The sequence below is a fragment of the Lethenteron reissneri genome, chromosome 9 (assembly GCF_015708825.2).
Source record: "Lethenteron reissneri isolate LAM-NWPU_2019-01 chromosome 9, ASM1570882v1, whole genome shotgun sequence".
In the NCBI taxonomy this organism is placed as follows: Eukaryota; Metazoa; Chordata; class Hyperoartia; order Petromyzontiformes; family Petromyzontidae; genus Lethenteron; species Lethenteron reissneri.
The window spans coordinates 6790744-6806353 of NC_083787.1; the positions used below are offsets into that span (position 1 = coordinate 6790744).

The 15610-nt window shown below is 45.3% G+C and overlaps 1 protein-coding gene across 3 annotated transcripts in view; it reads left to right on the forward strand.

Moving 5' to 3' along the window:
• The window catches only part of LOC133340501 (A disintegrin and metalloproteinase with thrombospondin motifs 18-like), a 119540-nt gene that overhangs the window by 69147 nt on the left and 34783 nt on the right, over window positions 1-15610 (forward strand). For all 3 annotated transcript variants that reach the window (XR_009754906.1, XM_061548802.1, XM_061548803.1), the window contains 3 exons: window positions 4606-4743; window positions 6067-6217; window positions 10609-10704. Coding sequence is in view for 2 of the 3 variants with exons in the window: in XM_061548802.1 (XP_061404786.1) it covers window positions 4606-4743; window positions 6067-6217; window positions 10609-10704 (385 nt within the window). In the remaining variant the exon portion in view is untranslated. The remainder of the gene's footprint in view (window positions 1-4605; window positions 4744-6066; window positions 6218-10608; window positions 10705-15610) is intronic.

Consider the following 15610-nt stretch of genomic DNA (forward strand, 5'->3'; position numbering starts at 1 on the left):
TAAAGTCACGTAGAATGGAAATAATAAAATAATAAAAATAAAACATAATAAAATAATTCTCACGACGTTTCGGCCACAACGCAAGCAGCCGAAACGTCGTGAGAATTATTTTATTATGTTTTATTTTTATTATTTTATTATTATTTCCATTCTACGTGACTTTACCGAAAGAACCAACCCTGCAGTCACGAAAGCTTTAAATCGAAATTCATCTCATTATTATTATTGTGCTCGTTAATACCGTGATCGCCAGATTATGAGACGTTCTAGAAAAGCAGACGCGCCCCCAAACTTGTGCCGAGTGTCGATACACGTACCCAGATCTGGTCTCACTCACACACACGCGCACACGCGCCGACTAGAATTTGAGGCTCATCCCAAACGTTTGCTTTGAAATACATTGGGAGTGAAGCTGTTTCTTATAGTTCAGAGAATACGAAAGGTGTTCACGAATAGATCTTGTCCCTCTCGTTTATATATATAAAAAAATAAATTAAAACGTGTGTGTGCATGCTATTGCAAGTGTGTGTGCGTGTGCAAATATGCATTGCTTTAAATATTGAATGCCTGAGGGATCCATTAAAAAAAATTAAGTGGGAACAATTTTTCAAGGATTGTTAAAAAACAACGGAAAAAGAAATGTAAGATTTATGTTATTTTATTAATGCTAATGAATTAATGATACATGTGTGTGCACAAGCTCTTTCCAAAAGCACACAGGCAGGGAAAAAAAGTAGGTAACAAATCAAGCTTTGTGCAAATACGGCATCACCCTTACGGTCAGTTCCGTTGAAAAATAACCGTGACATGTACAAGACATAAGTACAAATGTTGTAGTCTGTGATTACATTCACGATCACTTCCTTAAGCGGTAATTGCACTTGCTGTTTAAGTTACGGTGAACTGGATACGTCTCGGTTTGAAGCTTTCGTGACTGCAAGGATTCATACTCTTAGGTTTTTTCGGTAAAGTCACGTAGGTAAAAAATTTTAGTTAATAAAAGTAAAATAAAACAAATTAAAACATTCACGACGTTTCGGAAGCAACACAAGCCTCCGTCTTCAGGTGGAACCGTCACAGCCACGACAGCTGTATCAAGTAAATGAGAGATCTTAAGCCTCACCTTACCATATTAATAAAAAAGGTGTGCCGTTCCTGGCCCTTCCCCCCTCAACCATTATATATACGGGGTAGTATTTCTTGTGATCTCTCATTTACTTGATACAGCTGTCGTGGCTGTGACGGTTCCACCTGAATCCGGAGGCTTGTGTTGCTTCCGAAACGTCGTGAATTTTTTAATTTGTTTTATTTTACTTTTATTAATTAAAATGTTTTACCTACGTGACTTTACCGAAAAAACCCAAGAGTATGGATACGTCTCGCACCGCACGATGTTTTCCGCGTACACGTAGAATGGATGCTGTACGTGAACCCATCGTGCGTGCTTGTATGTCAACCGCGAATGTGAACGTGCCTTTGTGTGTCGTAATATTAAAGAAACCAGTCGAGGTTCACTGAAGCAGCGCGTCTCTATAATACGGGGTTTTTTTGGGGGTTATATCGTGTAAATATATAAATGTGTCGTTAAACTCGCCACCACCCGACACAGCCAATTCGAAGCTAGTTGTAATTGCTGGCGAAACGTCGTACTCAGATCGTAAATGTTGTGGCTTTGCTCTCCAACACACCGGTGTGCTGTACTAGTAACGAATTGGCAAGCTCTGTTTACGTGACAAACCTTACTAATTGGCTGTGTCGGGTGGTGGCGAGTTTAATGACACATTTATATTTACGCGACCAAACCCCCTAAAATAACCTGTATTGTGGATGATATTGGTCGTGAAAGCCTACGCGTGAAACCAACACATCTCTGTTTGGCAGTACTGCTCATCTTTCATGGTGGTTCTGAACCAACCAGCTTTTGACAATTCCACATTCCTATGACAGGGATCGTTTGCCCACAGCACAGCCACCTTTCTTGACTTCAGATCATGTTTTTTTTTAGCCTCACTGTGCCGTGCAGTGTTCATGTTTACCGATCTCAGAGACAAGATCTGTTACACTAACCCCGTGACCGGGACTTGAACTCATGCTAATGCAGTAGTGTGTGTCACATACATTAGTCGCAGTGTTTGCTACAATCAACTCAATCAATTGCTATGCAGTGTAGACATTTGTGTGTGTATATGTGTGGTGAGCGGTAGTGTAGCGATTAGCACGCTGCGCTACGAACCTGGCGACTCGGGTTTGATTCCCGCTCACAGCCAATACCAGTGACGATTATCTGAACTGGTCCTGGGCCTCCCCTACGTGGACTCAGCCTCAAATGAGTATCTGGTGCGGTTGTGTAAACATCGCCACTGAGGAGACAAAGGCGGTCGGGCGTGGTGTTGGCCACCCATCTTCTCGTGTGCCGTGCCGGCCTTTATAGGTGCTCGCGAACAGCACTTGCCCCAACAGTCTGTTAAGGCTACACGGGGGATCTTTGTTGCGTGGTGAACGAGTTGAGAAATCTGTTATGCCAGGTGTGACCATTCGAGGTAACTGTATACATTGATGTACAGCCAATCTTCTATTACATCTATTGGCAAGATCTGATTGTGGGAAATTGTAGAGGGTGGTAATATATCACTTTGCATGCTGTAAACAAAGTGTGCAGCTGGCCACGTGTAGAAATGTATGCATGTGCGCTTATGCGCGCGCGCGTGTTGTATATTTAATATGCATTACCATACACCTGGATAAACACGGTTATTCCCACACCTAGCAAGCAACACTCTGACTGCCTTGGGCAGTGTATAACATATCTTGCACCGGGTCTAAATGGGGATGTAAGACTTGCGCACACAACGTCATGCCATGTGGATTCATGCCAAGGCAAACTTGAACTAAATATAACATCCACGAGTACACTTGCTCGCATGATAAGTGTAAACACGGAGTCTAATTTGTGGCCGTTCACATAATCAGATATGGAATTTAGGGAACTGTCAAAGAGTGAGGTTCTCGAAATTTGAATCTCCGTGCCATGTCATTTTAATGGGCCTGAGAGATATACGATTCATTGTGTGATTTTTATTTTTTACAAATCGCTTGTGATTCGTGTGAAATTACACCGGTTTAAAGGAATTACAAAAAGCTAAAACTATTGACGAGTATAAATGTTCAACGAGATATCTGGATTCGACACGCGTATGTACGAGGCACGCTCTCGCAGAGTGCTTGACCCGTGATCGGAAAGTTACGACTTAAAATCCTCGTCAGGTGTCAGCCTATCATCATCATCTCAGGACATTAAAATGAATACCACTTTGTGGGATGCCAGCAGTCGTTGTCCTATGGAGAGACTGGTCCCCTGCCCTGAAGAACGCGTAAACTCCACTCTTGTCTCAGAGCAGTGTTGTAGCGAGCTTGGCAAGGGCCCCAGGCTTAAAGGAGCACCTCCGGTTAACACTCGACGTCTCGGAGCCGTGAGTGGAGATGAGTGTCATCCCACGCTTGTTGGATCTTTACCAATGACAAACATTAGTGGGAAAAAAAATGAACCCGTAAAAACAAAGTTTTTCACTATAAATCCTTTATATGCGTGTTCAATGGGCCACAACCCAGCCCACATTGGTCTTTGAAACGGGCGGCTAGAGTCCTCTCGTCCTCTGGCTTGAGATGGCTGCCACCTATGGGTCAGATGATTGCCTGCTACCATTAAGCAATTGGTAATTAAATATAATCTTTTTTTACCAAAAAAGTGTCAAATTTTGGAAAAAAAATTTCACGGAAAGAAATTGTCACGCACAACGAGTCTGTGTGCAAAATGTCAGCTCGATTGGATCACGGGAAGTGGGTTAAAAAACGGCCGAAAGATTTGCACGGTCGTAAGCAAGCAAGCACGCAAGTGAACTTAATATAAAGGATTTAAATGACTGGCGCGTGCTCCTGTAAATGGCCTCTCCTAGGTCAACTCAGCCTTCATTGAGAACCCGGTGGGGAGTGTGAATACCCAGCACTGGGGGAGTCAAAGGTCACAATTTGCCAGGGTTCTGACCAGTGTTCATTTCGTCAACAACATTTACACTGATGGCCACCTGTTGAACTTTCGTGAAGTATTAGTCTGGTGCGAGGGGCGCACAATTTCCACTCATACTATCATATGAGCCAATCGGATGAATTGAGAATCGTTTTTCCACGCATTATGAAGCCAGTTACCGTGTTTTGGTCTCCCTGAGTGCACTGCGGTCTCTAACGACATGACTACATAATCCCAGTCTGTGCCTTAATTCGGACTCGGTAATTTCATCTAATCGTAGTTACCCATCGGTACTTTCGCCGGGGCAGCCGTTGTTGCCATCACGTCTATTTATTGCCATCACGGTCATCGTTCTCTAAAATATAATAAAAACACTTGTGGCTGAGCGATATTTTCATCGCTGCATTTGCTCACCAAAAAACTACACAACCCGGGCTCCGAGCACACGAACCCTCGGTCGCGCGCCGTGGCCATCCTCAATAGGCGCTCGCGAAAACAACAGTCGGTGTTGTCCCCATGGGGATAACCCCCCCCCCTCCACCCCTTTTCCCTGCCTTTCGATTTTGCGCGCTTCTCGCCAGCTTCGGCATGATCCACGACGGCGAGGGCAACGCGTGCAAGAAAACCGAGGGGAGCATCATGTCTCCGACGCTCGCCGGCAACAACGGCGTCTTCACCTGGTCGGACTGCAGCCGCCAGTACCTGCACCGCTTCCTCAAGTAAGTGCTCGTGCGCCCGGCTCACTCTCGCTGCCAGAACACGAAGACCGCCACAGCCCGTACCGCCAGAGCCACTTTTGTCGACAAGTACGAGTATTTAATTCGTGTTGAGTTTGTTTTGCGCCGTACGTAGCCAACCGTGCCAATCGGAGGTGCGGGGAGGGGGGGAAGGACAACAAACAAAAAAGCAGTTCTAAAGCAATTAGTATCAATCTAGCCATGACGCCAAAATAACAACAGCTGCCGTTCTTCTCAAAGTGGTGGTAACGTCACCGGGTGCACGTTGAGGCCACGTGAAGTGTTGCAAGCTCGCTGACTGACTCGACTGGCAGATGCACTACCTGCGCTCCTCATTGTGCCAACTAATTATAATGTGTATGTATGAGGTGCATTTCATCCGTGGACCCCATTGCACCAAACACTCATCATGATCTTCTTGGTTCTTTCGGTAAAGTCACGTAGAATGGAAATAATAAAATAATAAAAATAAAACATAAGACAGACTCTCTCTCTGTCTTCTCGACAGACCTGTTCTTCACCTGAGGACGGCTGCTTGCGTTGTGGCCGAAACGTCGTGAGAATAATTTTATTATGTTTAATTTTTATTATTTTATTACTTCCCTTCTACGTGACTTTACCGAAAGAACCAAGAAGATGAATCCCTGCAGTCACGAAAGCTTTAAATCAAAACTTTCCAGCTGCCCAACGCTTTCTTTTGAATCGCTGACCAATGGAGACTTTTCTTTCTTCCTCCTTTCAAAAAGAGTCCTCCACCTTTCGTGACCGCAGGGATTCATCTTCTTGGTTCTTTCGGTAAAGTCACGTAGAAGGACAGACCTGTTCTCTACCTGAAGACGGCTGCTTGCGTTGTGGCCGAAACGTCGTGAGAATTATTTGATTATGTTTTATTTTTATTATTTTATTATTTTCCTTCTACGTGACTTTACCGAAAGAACCTAGAAGATGAGTCCTCCACCTGCAGAAGCGAAACGTCGGACGTCGTGCCGAATATCTCCGCGATACACGTCCCGCAAAAAAACGCGCCTGAGAGCCGCGCGGCAGTGCAATCGCAAAATTCCACTCGGCAGGAAAGTGGCCAGGGCCGTTTCCTTCTAGAGGGGTGGGCGCTGGGCGCTCGACGATTAGTCGGCGTCGCGATCGTATTCCAGTTCTGTTGTGGTCGCGGTCGTTCGGTCTCTCTTGTCGGTGCGATCGTTGGAGTTCTGTTGTCGGCGTCGCGATCGTAGGAGTTCTGTTGTGGTCGCGGTCGTTCGGTCTCTCTTGTCGGTGCGCTCGTTCGAGTTCTGTTGTCTCTGCTGCCAGTTCCCCACAAGCCGCCTGCCTGGCCGACAAACCCAAGACCTCCGTGCCCTTCCGTTTCCCCGAGGAGCTGCCGGGCCAGCTGTACGATGGCGACACGCAGTGCCGGTGGCTGTTCGGTACCGTCGCGCGCATGTGCTCTGAGGGCAAGCGGGTGAGCTGCACAGCAACCCTACACTAAAGACAAAGATCCCCCGGCTATAGCCTTTAACACTGTTGGGGCAAGTGCGGTTAGCGAGCGAAGGGCAGCACGGGGCGCACGAGGGGGTGGGGTTGCCAGCACCACGCTCGGTCGCCTTTGTATTCAGATTGGCGATGTTTGTTCATTGCACGAGGTACTAATTTTGAGGCTTAGTCGACCTAGTGGAGGCCCAGGATTGGTTCAGATAATTGTCACAGCTGTTGGCCGTGAGCAGGAATCGAACTCGGGTCTCTCGATTCGTAGTGCAAAGCCACGACCTCCTGTATACCAGGCGAGGTAGTGAACAATACATTGTATAGATGCACTTCATGAATTGGCGTAGTAAAACACACATTTTAGCAACAGTGCACTTTGTGCTCATTGTGTCTCGTAATAGCCCGGTAAATTTGCTGTGTGGCTCCGAGATGTATAATATATCTGACGTCAACTGGCGCACCATCCAATGTGGATTATTACAAAGATTGACAATTATTATTTCACCATTCAAAAAAAAACGTCGACTGGTTTCAGCTCACTGGCTAAAAATATCAAACTGGAAGTTGGGGAAAAAACAGACCGCCTCATTTGTATCCTCGCATTATAGAAGCACTGCCAATGTACGCTCTAGGAAGGACCCTAAAAATACACTACAATCGCACAAAATAATAGCACATGAATAGACCAGCCCCCTCCCATCGCACTTAGGGTAATTTGCCGACTGTGAACATGGAAGTTTGATGCTCATCTCACAGCTGAGAGCAATCATGTGGTCAGCGCATAGATGCGGGTGGATGAAGGAGTTCTGCTTGAATGCGACCTACATTACGAGTGGTTACGTGTTGGGGTTTGGCTGGTAAGCGAGGCTGTTAACATCGTATGCTGCCCTCGTAACGGGAGCGCGTTGCGCCGTGTCCCACCCCCCCTCCCTCGCTTTTAATTACCGTGGAAAAACCAAAAAATCCAGCTGGTATGGAGCTGACCTTTTCTCATTGGTAAATGGAATGTTTCTACGATGATTAGTACAGAATTGCAAGGCATATTGTCAATGATTTTTGTATCCTCGCTGTTAAATTGTTGGCAACGGTTTGCAAAGGATTGCGGAGAATAGCAGCTCGTGTTACCGAGTAAACACACGCGTCACACTTATGCAGACCGCTCACCAAGTTCCCGATACACTTCATGCTCCTTGGCTCCGTGGACGCCTTGAGCCGCGCCGTGTGTGTGGCGCTCTACACCGCCGAACGCGTTGCACAAAACGAGCGACCCGACAGACGTGTGTCGTCGGATTCAGCCCTCCCCTGGCCACGACAGAATCCGCAGAGACGTCCACTAAATGTGTGGACGGTGTGAACACAAGCACGTAGATTCCGATTCCCCTACCTGTAGAGAGAATGGACGATTGTCAGATTTGGAACGTTTCGTCTTCTTAATGAATGGATTTTGGGATCTCTTTGGGATCTTTGCATCAATTCCACCAAGCACCCAATCTAAAAATGTCTTCGTGCACACAATGGTGGCGTCACGTGATGGTGCCACGTGGCACCATATTTGGCGGGGACAAGGAGCGGACGTGATGTTATGTTAGTGATGCTACTTTCTGGTTTTCGGGAAAAATCCGAAACGATCTATCTTTTTTCTGGTGAATTAAAAAAATTGGCAGCGCATTCCTCCTAGAGAGCTGTTGAGGTTTGGGGGTGGGAAACCAAACTGACCACTTACTTAAAGGAATGCTGCTTTCTCGTCATATTTTTTGAAGAGACAGCAGCATTTCACAAGACAGACTTGTGGAAGTGTTCCGTGCCGTCACCTTCCGGGGCCCGATCAGTGACGCAAAATGTTCTCGTGACTTGAAGGAGTTTAAGATAAACAAAAGAAACATCTTTACGTTTGAGATTATAGCACAATTGAGATAAAGGTTGAGCTTTTTCATTTAACTAAAGAGTCGATTGAGATACACATCTCGCCTGCAAGAGATAGAAAGAAAATGCCAGCAGAAGGCGGCAAAGATAACTTAAAAAAACACATCCGAACAATGAGCACAAAGTTCCCAGAGAAAAAACATAAATGCCTTAGAGCAGCACAACCTTAAAACGCTTGTTAAAATTAAAATCTCAATCCGAGCTACAGACTAAGACTTCAACGGAAGAGAATGCCCCTGCAAAAATCTTCCCACGCCACCGAGGCAATGCGATGAAAACAGTACCCAGTCCCTGCGGAGCTGCAGAGAAGAGCAAACGGCAGCATCGCGTGAAGAGAAACACAGCCGAATAGTATGCAATTTGTTTTATCATCCGCATTTCAAGCTGCTTTGTAAGAACGGAGAAGACGGGGCACGGGTTCTGAGCACAGGAGAGCAGTGGGATTGTTTCCAAGGCCAGCCTCTTAGTAGGGGAGCTCGAGAAAGCCCCTGTTGAGGATAATCTTGGCCTATTCTTCCATGCTGTCCCAGAAGGCTTGGAAGAGGTGGGTCCACCATTATTTTACGCAATGGCACCACGGCCTGCCGATCAGAGAACCGTTGCCTCTCAATTGATACTGGTTGAGTGGGCCAGAGGCGGGGGAGATTTGCGAGTTATTTGAACTGCTTCGCTGGGAGATAGCAAGTCCAGTGTACCATGATGACAAATTCTGCATGGGATTCCACATGGCAGAGAGGGGAAACGAAGGTGAGGGTTTGGTAAAGGTGAGAATGAAGCCAATTCACACGTAGTTGGTTCATTTATAAATCCGGCGATCGATTTGTGGCACAGTGTGCGAACGTGCTTGGCAGTAGTGGTCGGCCTTTAGCTGCTTGCCGGCTGAAACACACGCTCTGCTAACTTTCAAAGGACACATTTTTATTTTGTCTCTTTCTTTTTTTTTCCTACGTTTTCATGCGGGCAGGAAATAAGAGGTTTGAAGTGGCTGGGAAGCCTGCTGAGTTGGGCAGCACACCAAACCATAATTGACTGGCCCTTATTTTAGTAAAGCAAGGCTGCCTATTGCTGAACTGATGACAGATTGTGTGTTATCACTTTCAGCGAAGCAGCGTGTACGGCTCAGGTCAAAGGTCAAGTCACAGTTGCATCGCTTGTAAAATGAGCGTGGGGTGGTTGCTTGCCTCCTTCAGCGGTCCTGAACCAAGGGTGGAAATTCTACATTTTCATGGCTGGGACCAGTCTCTAGTACTCTAGTAAATGTTACTTATTCCATTTCAATAAACAACTTGATGGTATAAAAATAACACGTACAATGCACCTATCTCAGAATGGCCTTGCTAAAGCTGCCAGAGTTTCTCCCAATGCATCACCGACACACTTACACTGGCAACACACTTGTGAAAACATTTAATTGGTTACATATTCCATGCAAGAACTTAGAGCTTCCGACAAGCCCTAACTTGCACCCGGCTGCAAGGCTCGACCTTGTAAATCATACGTGCTGACTAGCGTGACTCAAATAGCACATTTCCTTGAATAACTGCCCAATGATTATTTTTTCTCAATGCCAAAGTGTACAAATGCATTCAAGCTCCACACACTTTCAAGGAACAGCAGATCATTATAATTACACATTGCAGTCACCGCAATTGGTTACGTCGCAGACCTTTGTTAAATATGTGTGCGTGTAGTAGGGAATAATGGCACTTGTGGTTTTCACGCTGTTCAATGACTCCGGCTCACTGAATTGGATTCCGAGCCCTGGCTAATGTAAGTGGTATCAGAACCTTTGTTGGGCCTGTTGTGGCTTGACTCAGCCCTAAATGCTTGCCTGACGTGTGGCTATTGTTATTTCGTTTGCCAACCCCTGCGCTGACTTGGTCCATGAGTGCCTGGCAGAGTTTGCGAGAGTCGGCACGGGCGAGGCAGAGCCGTCGTGGTGTGATGCTGGCGACACCACCACTCCATCTTGCATCACGAGCAGAAATAAAATGTGCTGTGGTCTACACAGCTAAACATTGCATCTCCGCCTTTTGTATGTCGGTGTGTATGTGTGTTTGTGTTCGCGAGTGCCTTTATCTGTGTGTGTGTACTTATATGTGGGGAGTGGTAGTTTGATTCCCGCTCACGGCCAACACCGGTGACAATTATCTGAACCAGTCCTGGGCCTCCCTTAGGTCGACTCAGCCTAAAATGAGTCCCTGGTGCGATGTGTAAACATCGTCACTGGGGAGACAAAGGCGGTCGGGCTTGGCGCTGCCCATCCAACCCCCCTCGTGTGCCAGCTCTTGCCCCCTACAGTCTGTTGAAGGCTAATACTGGGGGATTTCGTCTTGGTTTTTGTGCACTTGTGTGTTTGGCATGCACGTGCGGAGGGTGGCTTTCGCAGCGCTCCCACGCGCTCGCCACTCGTGACCCAGACGCCCGTTCCTCCGGCGTGCGCAGGACGTCTGCAAGGCGCTGTGGTGTCACCGAGACGGGCGGCACTGCGAGACCAAGTTCCTGCCGGCAGCCGAGGGCACCGCATGTGCCAGCAACATGGTGAGCCCCTGAGAGAGAGAGAGAGAATCCCAGCAGCTGTATGACAAACCGGATCCTCTTTGCGTCGTAGCCTTTCTTAGCAATGAACATCTGTGTACATTGCGCCATGCCGTAGGAAGAAGAAGTACGATTTAGAATGCTCAGAGTGCACCGTGTGTCACTGTGTACCAGAGAACAGTCCTCAAAAGAGGCCTTCGTAGAACTACTCCTGAAGTAAAATGGAAGGAGTCATAGGAAAGGTGTTTTGTCTTTGATGCCAGTGGGGAAAATATTGCTACCTACTCCTATAGACGGGCTGCAGAGGCTCTGTTCGGTCTGGATGAGCTTTGCCACCTGTCCTGATTTTCATTGGATCGTCCTCTTGTTGAGGGTAATTGCTGTCCTGGGAAATCTGGAAGTCTTCCTGGGACATTACAAGTCCTGCTTTAATACTGTTGCCACCTATGAGCTGCAAACCTAATGGACATATCTTGGGAAGAAACTATCTCGCAATATTGGAGGACAGAGAATTAAATGGAAATATACTGTGAAGAAGGGTCATCACCTGAAATGTCACCTATTATATATATTTTATTTTAAGCTCACACAGTATTATTAATGAATGTGTTGAGTTTTTTTGTTTGTTGTTTACACGTAAATGCAGCAACTGGCAAAAATGCCAGGTCTTATGACGTCCTGCGGAGTTAGAAATAAAATCAAATAAATCACGACGTTTCGAACGCAACACAAGCGCCCGTCTTCAGGTAAAAATCGCGACAGCTGCGACGTCTGCTCACAAGGGAGCGGACATCGTGCTGCTCGCAGCAGACATCGCCGCTGTCGCGATTTTTACCTGAAGACGTGATTTATTTTATTTTATTTATACCTACGTGACTTTACCGAAAGAGCCAAAGAGTATGGATTCCTGCAGTCAACAAAGCTTCAAATCAAGATTGTCCTACGAAGACTTCGATAATTTCCAGGACAGTTACCACAAAAAGAGGCCAGTCCTGGGCAAAGCAGGACAGTGGCAAACCCGAGCTGCTCGGCCATGGCCTGGTCATCTTATACAAAGTAGTCACCGTCCTGTGCGGTGTACTTTCAGTTGCTATTGCATTCGCAACCAGTTGAGTGGCACTGTAGTTCGAGCACTTACAATTGGAAATTCCTGGGTTTAAGTCCCAGTTAGAGCCCAATTTCAGCATCCCAGATCCTGTGATGCCGCAATTTTATCTGTGAATGTACTCCACTTATCAGCAAACAAAAAAATAAATAACGGATAATCACAGATAATAAAACGTGGTGCGGATAATGGGTGTTTTGCAGACCCTACACGTTTAGTGGACAGTAGGCATCATTGGTAATCGGGCCACGAATAAGAGGAGTTTTACTACAGAGCTTTATAGTAAGTCCATAGTGGTTATCCTGTGGAAAGAAACTACACTGCCATGAAAATGTGGAATTTCAAACGCTGGCTTTAGACTATCAATGGAAATATATAATACTCATTGCTCTCTTGAGCATGGAGACACTGGCATTGACGCTGAATTGAAGTGAATTATATTGAGAGATTAAGTAATGCGAAATTAGGAAGTACAAATTGAATAAGTAATGAGAAATATAATCAATATGGCAATGCACTGCACCTTCACACATTGAATACTAGTCGTGGATGGGTTTATTAATTTGTCCACCTGGCTTTTAGAATCTTGATGCTCAGCAGCTTTTACAAATAAAGCTTAAGAGGCAGACTTTTCACAAATGCACGTGATTATTGTTTTCGGTTTCCAGGTTAATTCATTGCAGGGAAAGCAGTTTAACTTTCCGAGTGTTCCTTTTGGCAACGGTCATTTAAATAAACTTTATTACAAAGTGGGGAAAATTTTAAAAAATAATCCTCAGCGGCGATAAACTTTAAACGGTTGAGCATTTACTTTTTGATGAATTTCATAATTTCAAATATGGCGTGTTTATTTTAACCTTTAGCTTCAAAGTTGGGTTTGTTTATTCTCTCCTGCCCTTTGCTTTCCACCAAAATCAACATTTTTTAATGCGAATGTTGCACAGAATCGGGACCAGGAAACCTTCGGCTAAATATTGCAGCGACAAACGCGGTAACGGGAGAGTATTTTCCCGGCCCGTTTATTTTTGTTGCAGTTACATTTTGGCAAACGTTCCTGTGGAATGTGTGTAAAGTGGAGGTTTGGTGCCACAGTGAATGAAGCAAGCGATCTCAAATGTGCTCAAAATAAAAGCAATCTGACGTTAGACCATCGACATCTGGATTCCGACACCACCATGCAGATCACTAACAATCAGCAGACGATAATATAAACTGGAGTAGTATTGCACGTTCTTTAGTGTATACAAAAAAAAACTTCTCCCTCCTGCTATACATTGTGTATCTATATACTACGTGAGGGTTTGCCAAAAAGGTTTTCAAAATGGGATGTTAAGAAAATACACAGGCTCATGCACATTATTTTTCAATAAATGAATTGCTAACATCAATAAACAATCATATTATACGACGTAATTAGTGCGTTCTTATGGGGCCAAAATTATGCTAACATTAGGTCAGAGTGGCTTTTACATCTTTCTCAACATTATGACTGTCTGTCATTTGAGTACAGAGTTAATATTAATACTCTTGTGAGATAATAGGGATGCAAGTTACTAATTTTACAATGATGTATTAATTTACGGTTATGTTTTTACAAACTTAATATGTCGAGCAAATTGTAGCCAACTTACTGTTATAAGTAATTACAAATCAATAAATTATCAAGGGGAATCCTTAGGCTGTCTGGGGATCAAAGCAAATGTTAGGATTCATGTTCATATTAAGGAAAAAGTTACTCCAGCTAACGTTAAGGCACGCAAACCACCGCAAATTAAAGATGTATAATTATTATGATGTTTGTTTACCCAGGGAAGCTTCACTGAGTCTCAAGACTATCTTTCAGGAGGATCCTGCAATGTTTTTTCTCAGGAGGAGAGCAATGTAGCTGCTGTGTGAAATCCAATTTGAGTAATTTGCACGTATTTTTTAAATCATGATTGGGATGTTTTGGCAGCATCAGTTAAATTGAACTTCATTTTAGCTATGTTAGTAAAAAAGAAATATCCCAGAGGAAACCAATACAGAACAAGAGGGATAATGTATGAATCTATACAGAAAGGGAATGAAAGCCAGGGCCTTCTTGACGAGGAGCACTTGTTACCACTGTCTAATTCTGCCATCCCAAGAGTATTCAAACATATACTCCAACAAGGCCTGATGATGTAGTCCTAGAACAATTGTATACGTCAATTATGACTTCTTAACGAGCACAAAAACAGATTCCAACATCAGGATGGGCGATGAACACAATGGTAGGCAAAGGTAGCGGAGATGGTGTGAATGGTACATTTGATACATGGTATGAATGGTAAATGTGACTCTTGCTTTGGGACGTGAGAGGCCAGAACGTATGTGTCATGACCATCATAAACACTTTTTTCTCTCAATAAGAAGTCTAGAAAATGGATATGGAAGGGCCTATATGGAGAAATGAAGCATGAAGTTGACTTGATTTCTCACAGATGAGTCCGAGATGATCAAAGACGCCCTCTAAAAATGTAGCGCCGCTGGCATTGATCACAGGCTGGTGCAATGCAAGACACATTTCATCATAGTTGGAAGAAGACTGCACAGAGCTGCCAACACAAGGTGGTTAACATCTAAAGTCTCGTGCAGGAGGTTTAGGAATTCATACGAAGCAACAGATTCAAACTCAAGAAGAGGCACAACGTTGACATGGATGTGACCACTTTCCATCGTGTTCGGGGGGTATGTGAAGGGATTCACCTGGCCTTGCCACGGGGTCAGGTTCGGTTCGTGTGTCCCAGACACGAGGCCATAGGGGCTTGGAGATGGTTTCCGATGGCTTCGGGCGGGGAGGTTCGTCTATTCGAGTCTTTCGTGTTTTCAAGGTTGGGGGAGAGAAACAAAACCTTTAAATGAGTTATAAGTAAGAAACCCGGTTGAAAGGGGTCTATTAGTTTAAGTTGAGATAGGAGCGCTCCGTTTGGAGCTGCTCACTCGGCCGTGATGTCACAGGAACCCTGGATGCGACCACTTTAAAGCCAGTGCCCTGAACATGGGGTGGAAAGCACAAAAGAAAAGCATACAGAGAAAAAAGCTATCAGAGGCCACAAATATCACGATTAAAAATAGAGACGCCAAAAGGGATGAAAGTGCCAAACAAACCACTGAATGCACATACCTCTGCACAACCCTAAAGGGAATCATGAGAAGAGCGATTAGAGAAAACTCGACAATAATTATTCAAACGTCACAACAAGCGAGGCTTTATGTACGCGCGTCATTGCCAAAGCAATGCACGGCGACGAACAGTGGTGGTGGCGTGTGGGCGGTGATGGGGGTGGGCCCCCATATCACCGAATGTCCAATTGGGCCCGGTCGTGTTTACTCCTCTCAGTGGCGGTAACCACCACGGCTCTCCCCGGCACCTCCTCCATCTGTCAGAAGCTGGAGCTGGGCCTCGTGACAGGAGATGATTATTCTTAATTGTTTACATCGAAGATGGGAGGGAGGGGGGGGGGAGCTCAATTAACTAATGGACATCTGTGAAAAAGAGCTTTACAGCTCATCGGATTCTTCCAGTATAATAAATAATATCATTCTGATAATGTCTCACACCATGGCCCACGCCACGCACGCTATGTCACCGCTTGCAAGCCATTCGCCAGTCGTTAAATGAACGGGGGAATCATCTTCTTGGTTCTTTTGGTAAAGTCACGTAGAAGGGAAATAAAATAATAATGAAAATAAAACATAATAAAATAAAATTCTCACGACGTTTCGGCCACAACACAAGCAGCCGTCCTCAGGTGAAGAAGCAGAGCTGTCGGTGTTCATTGG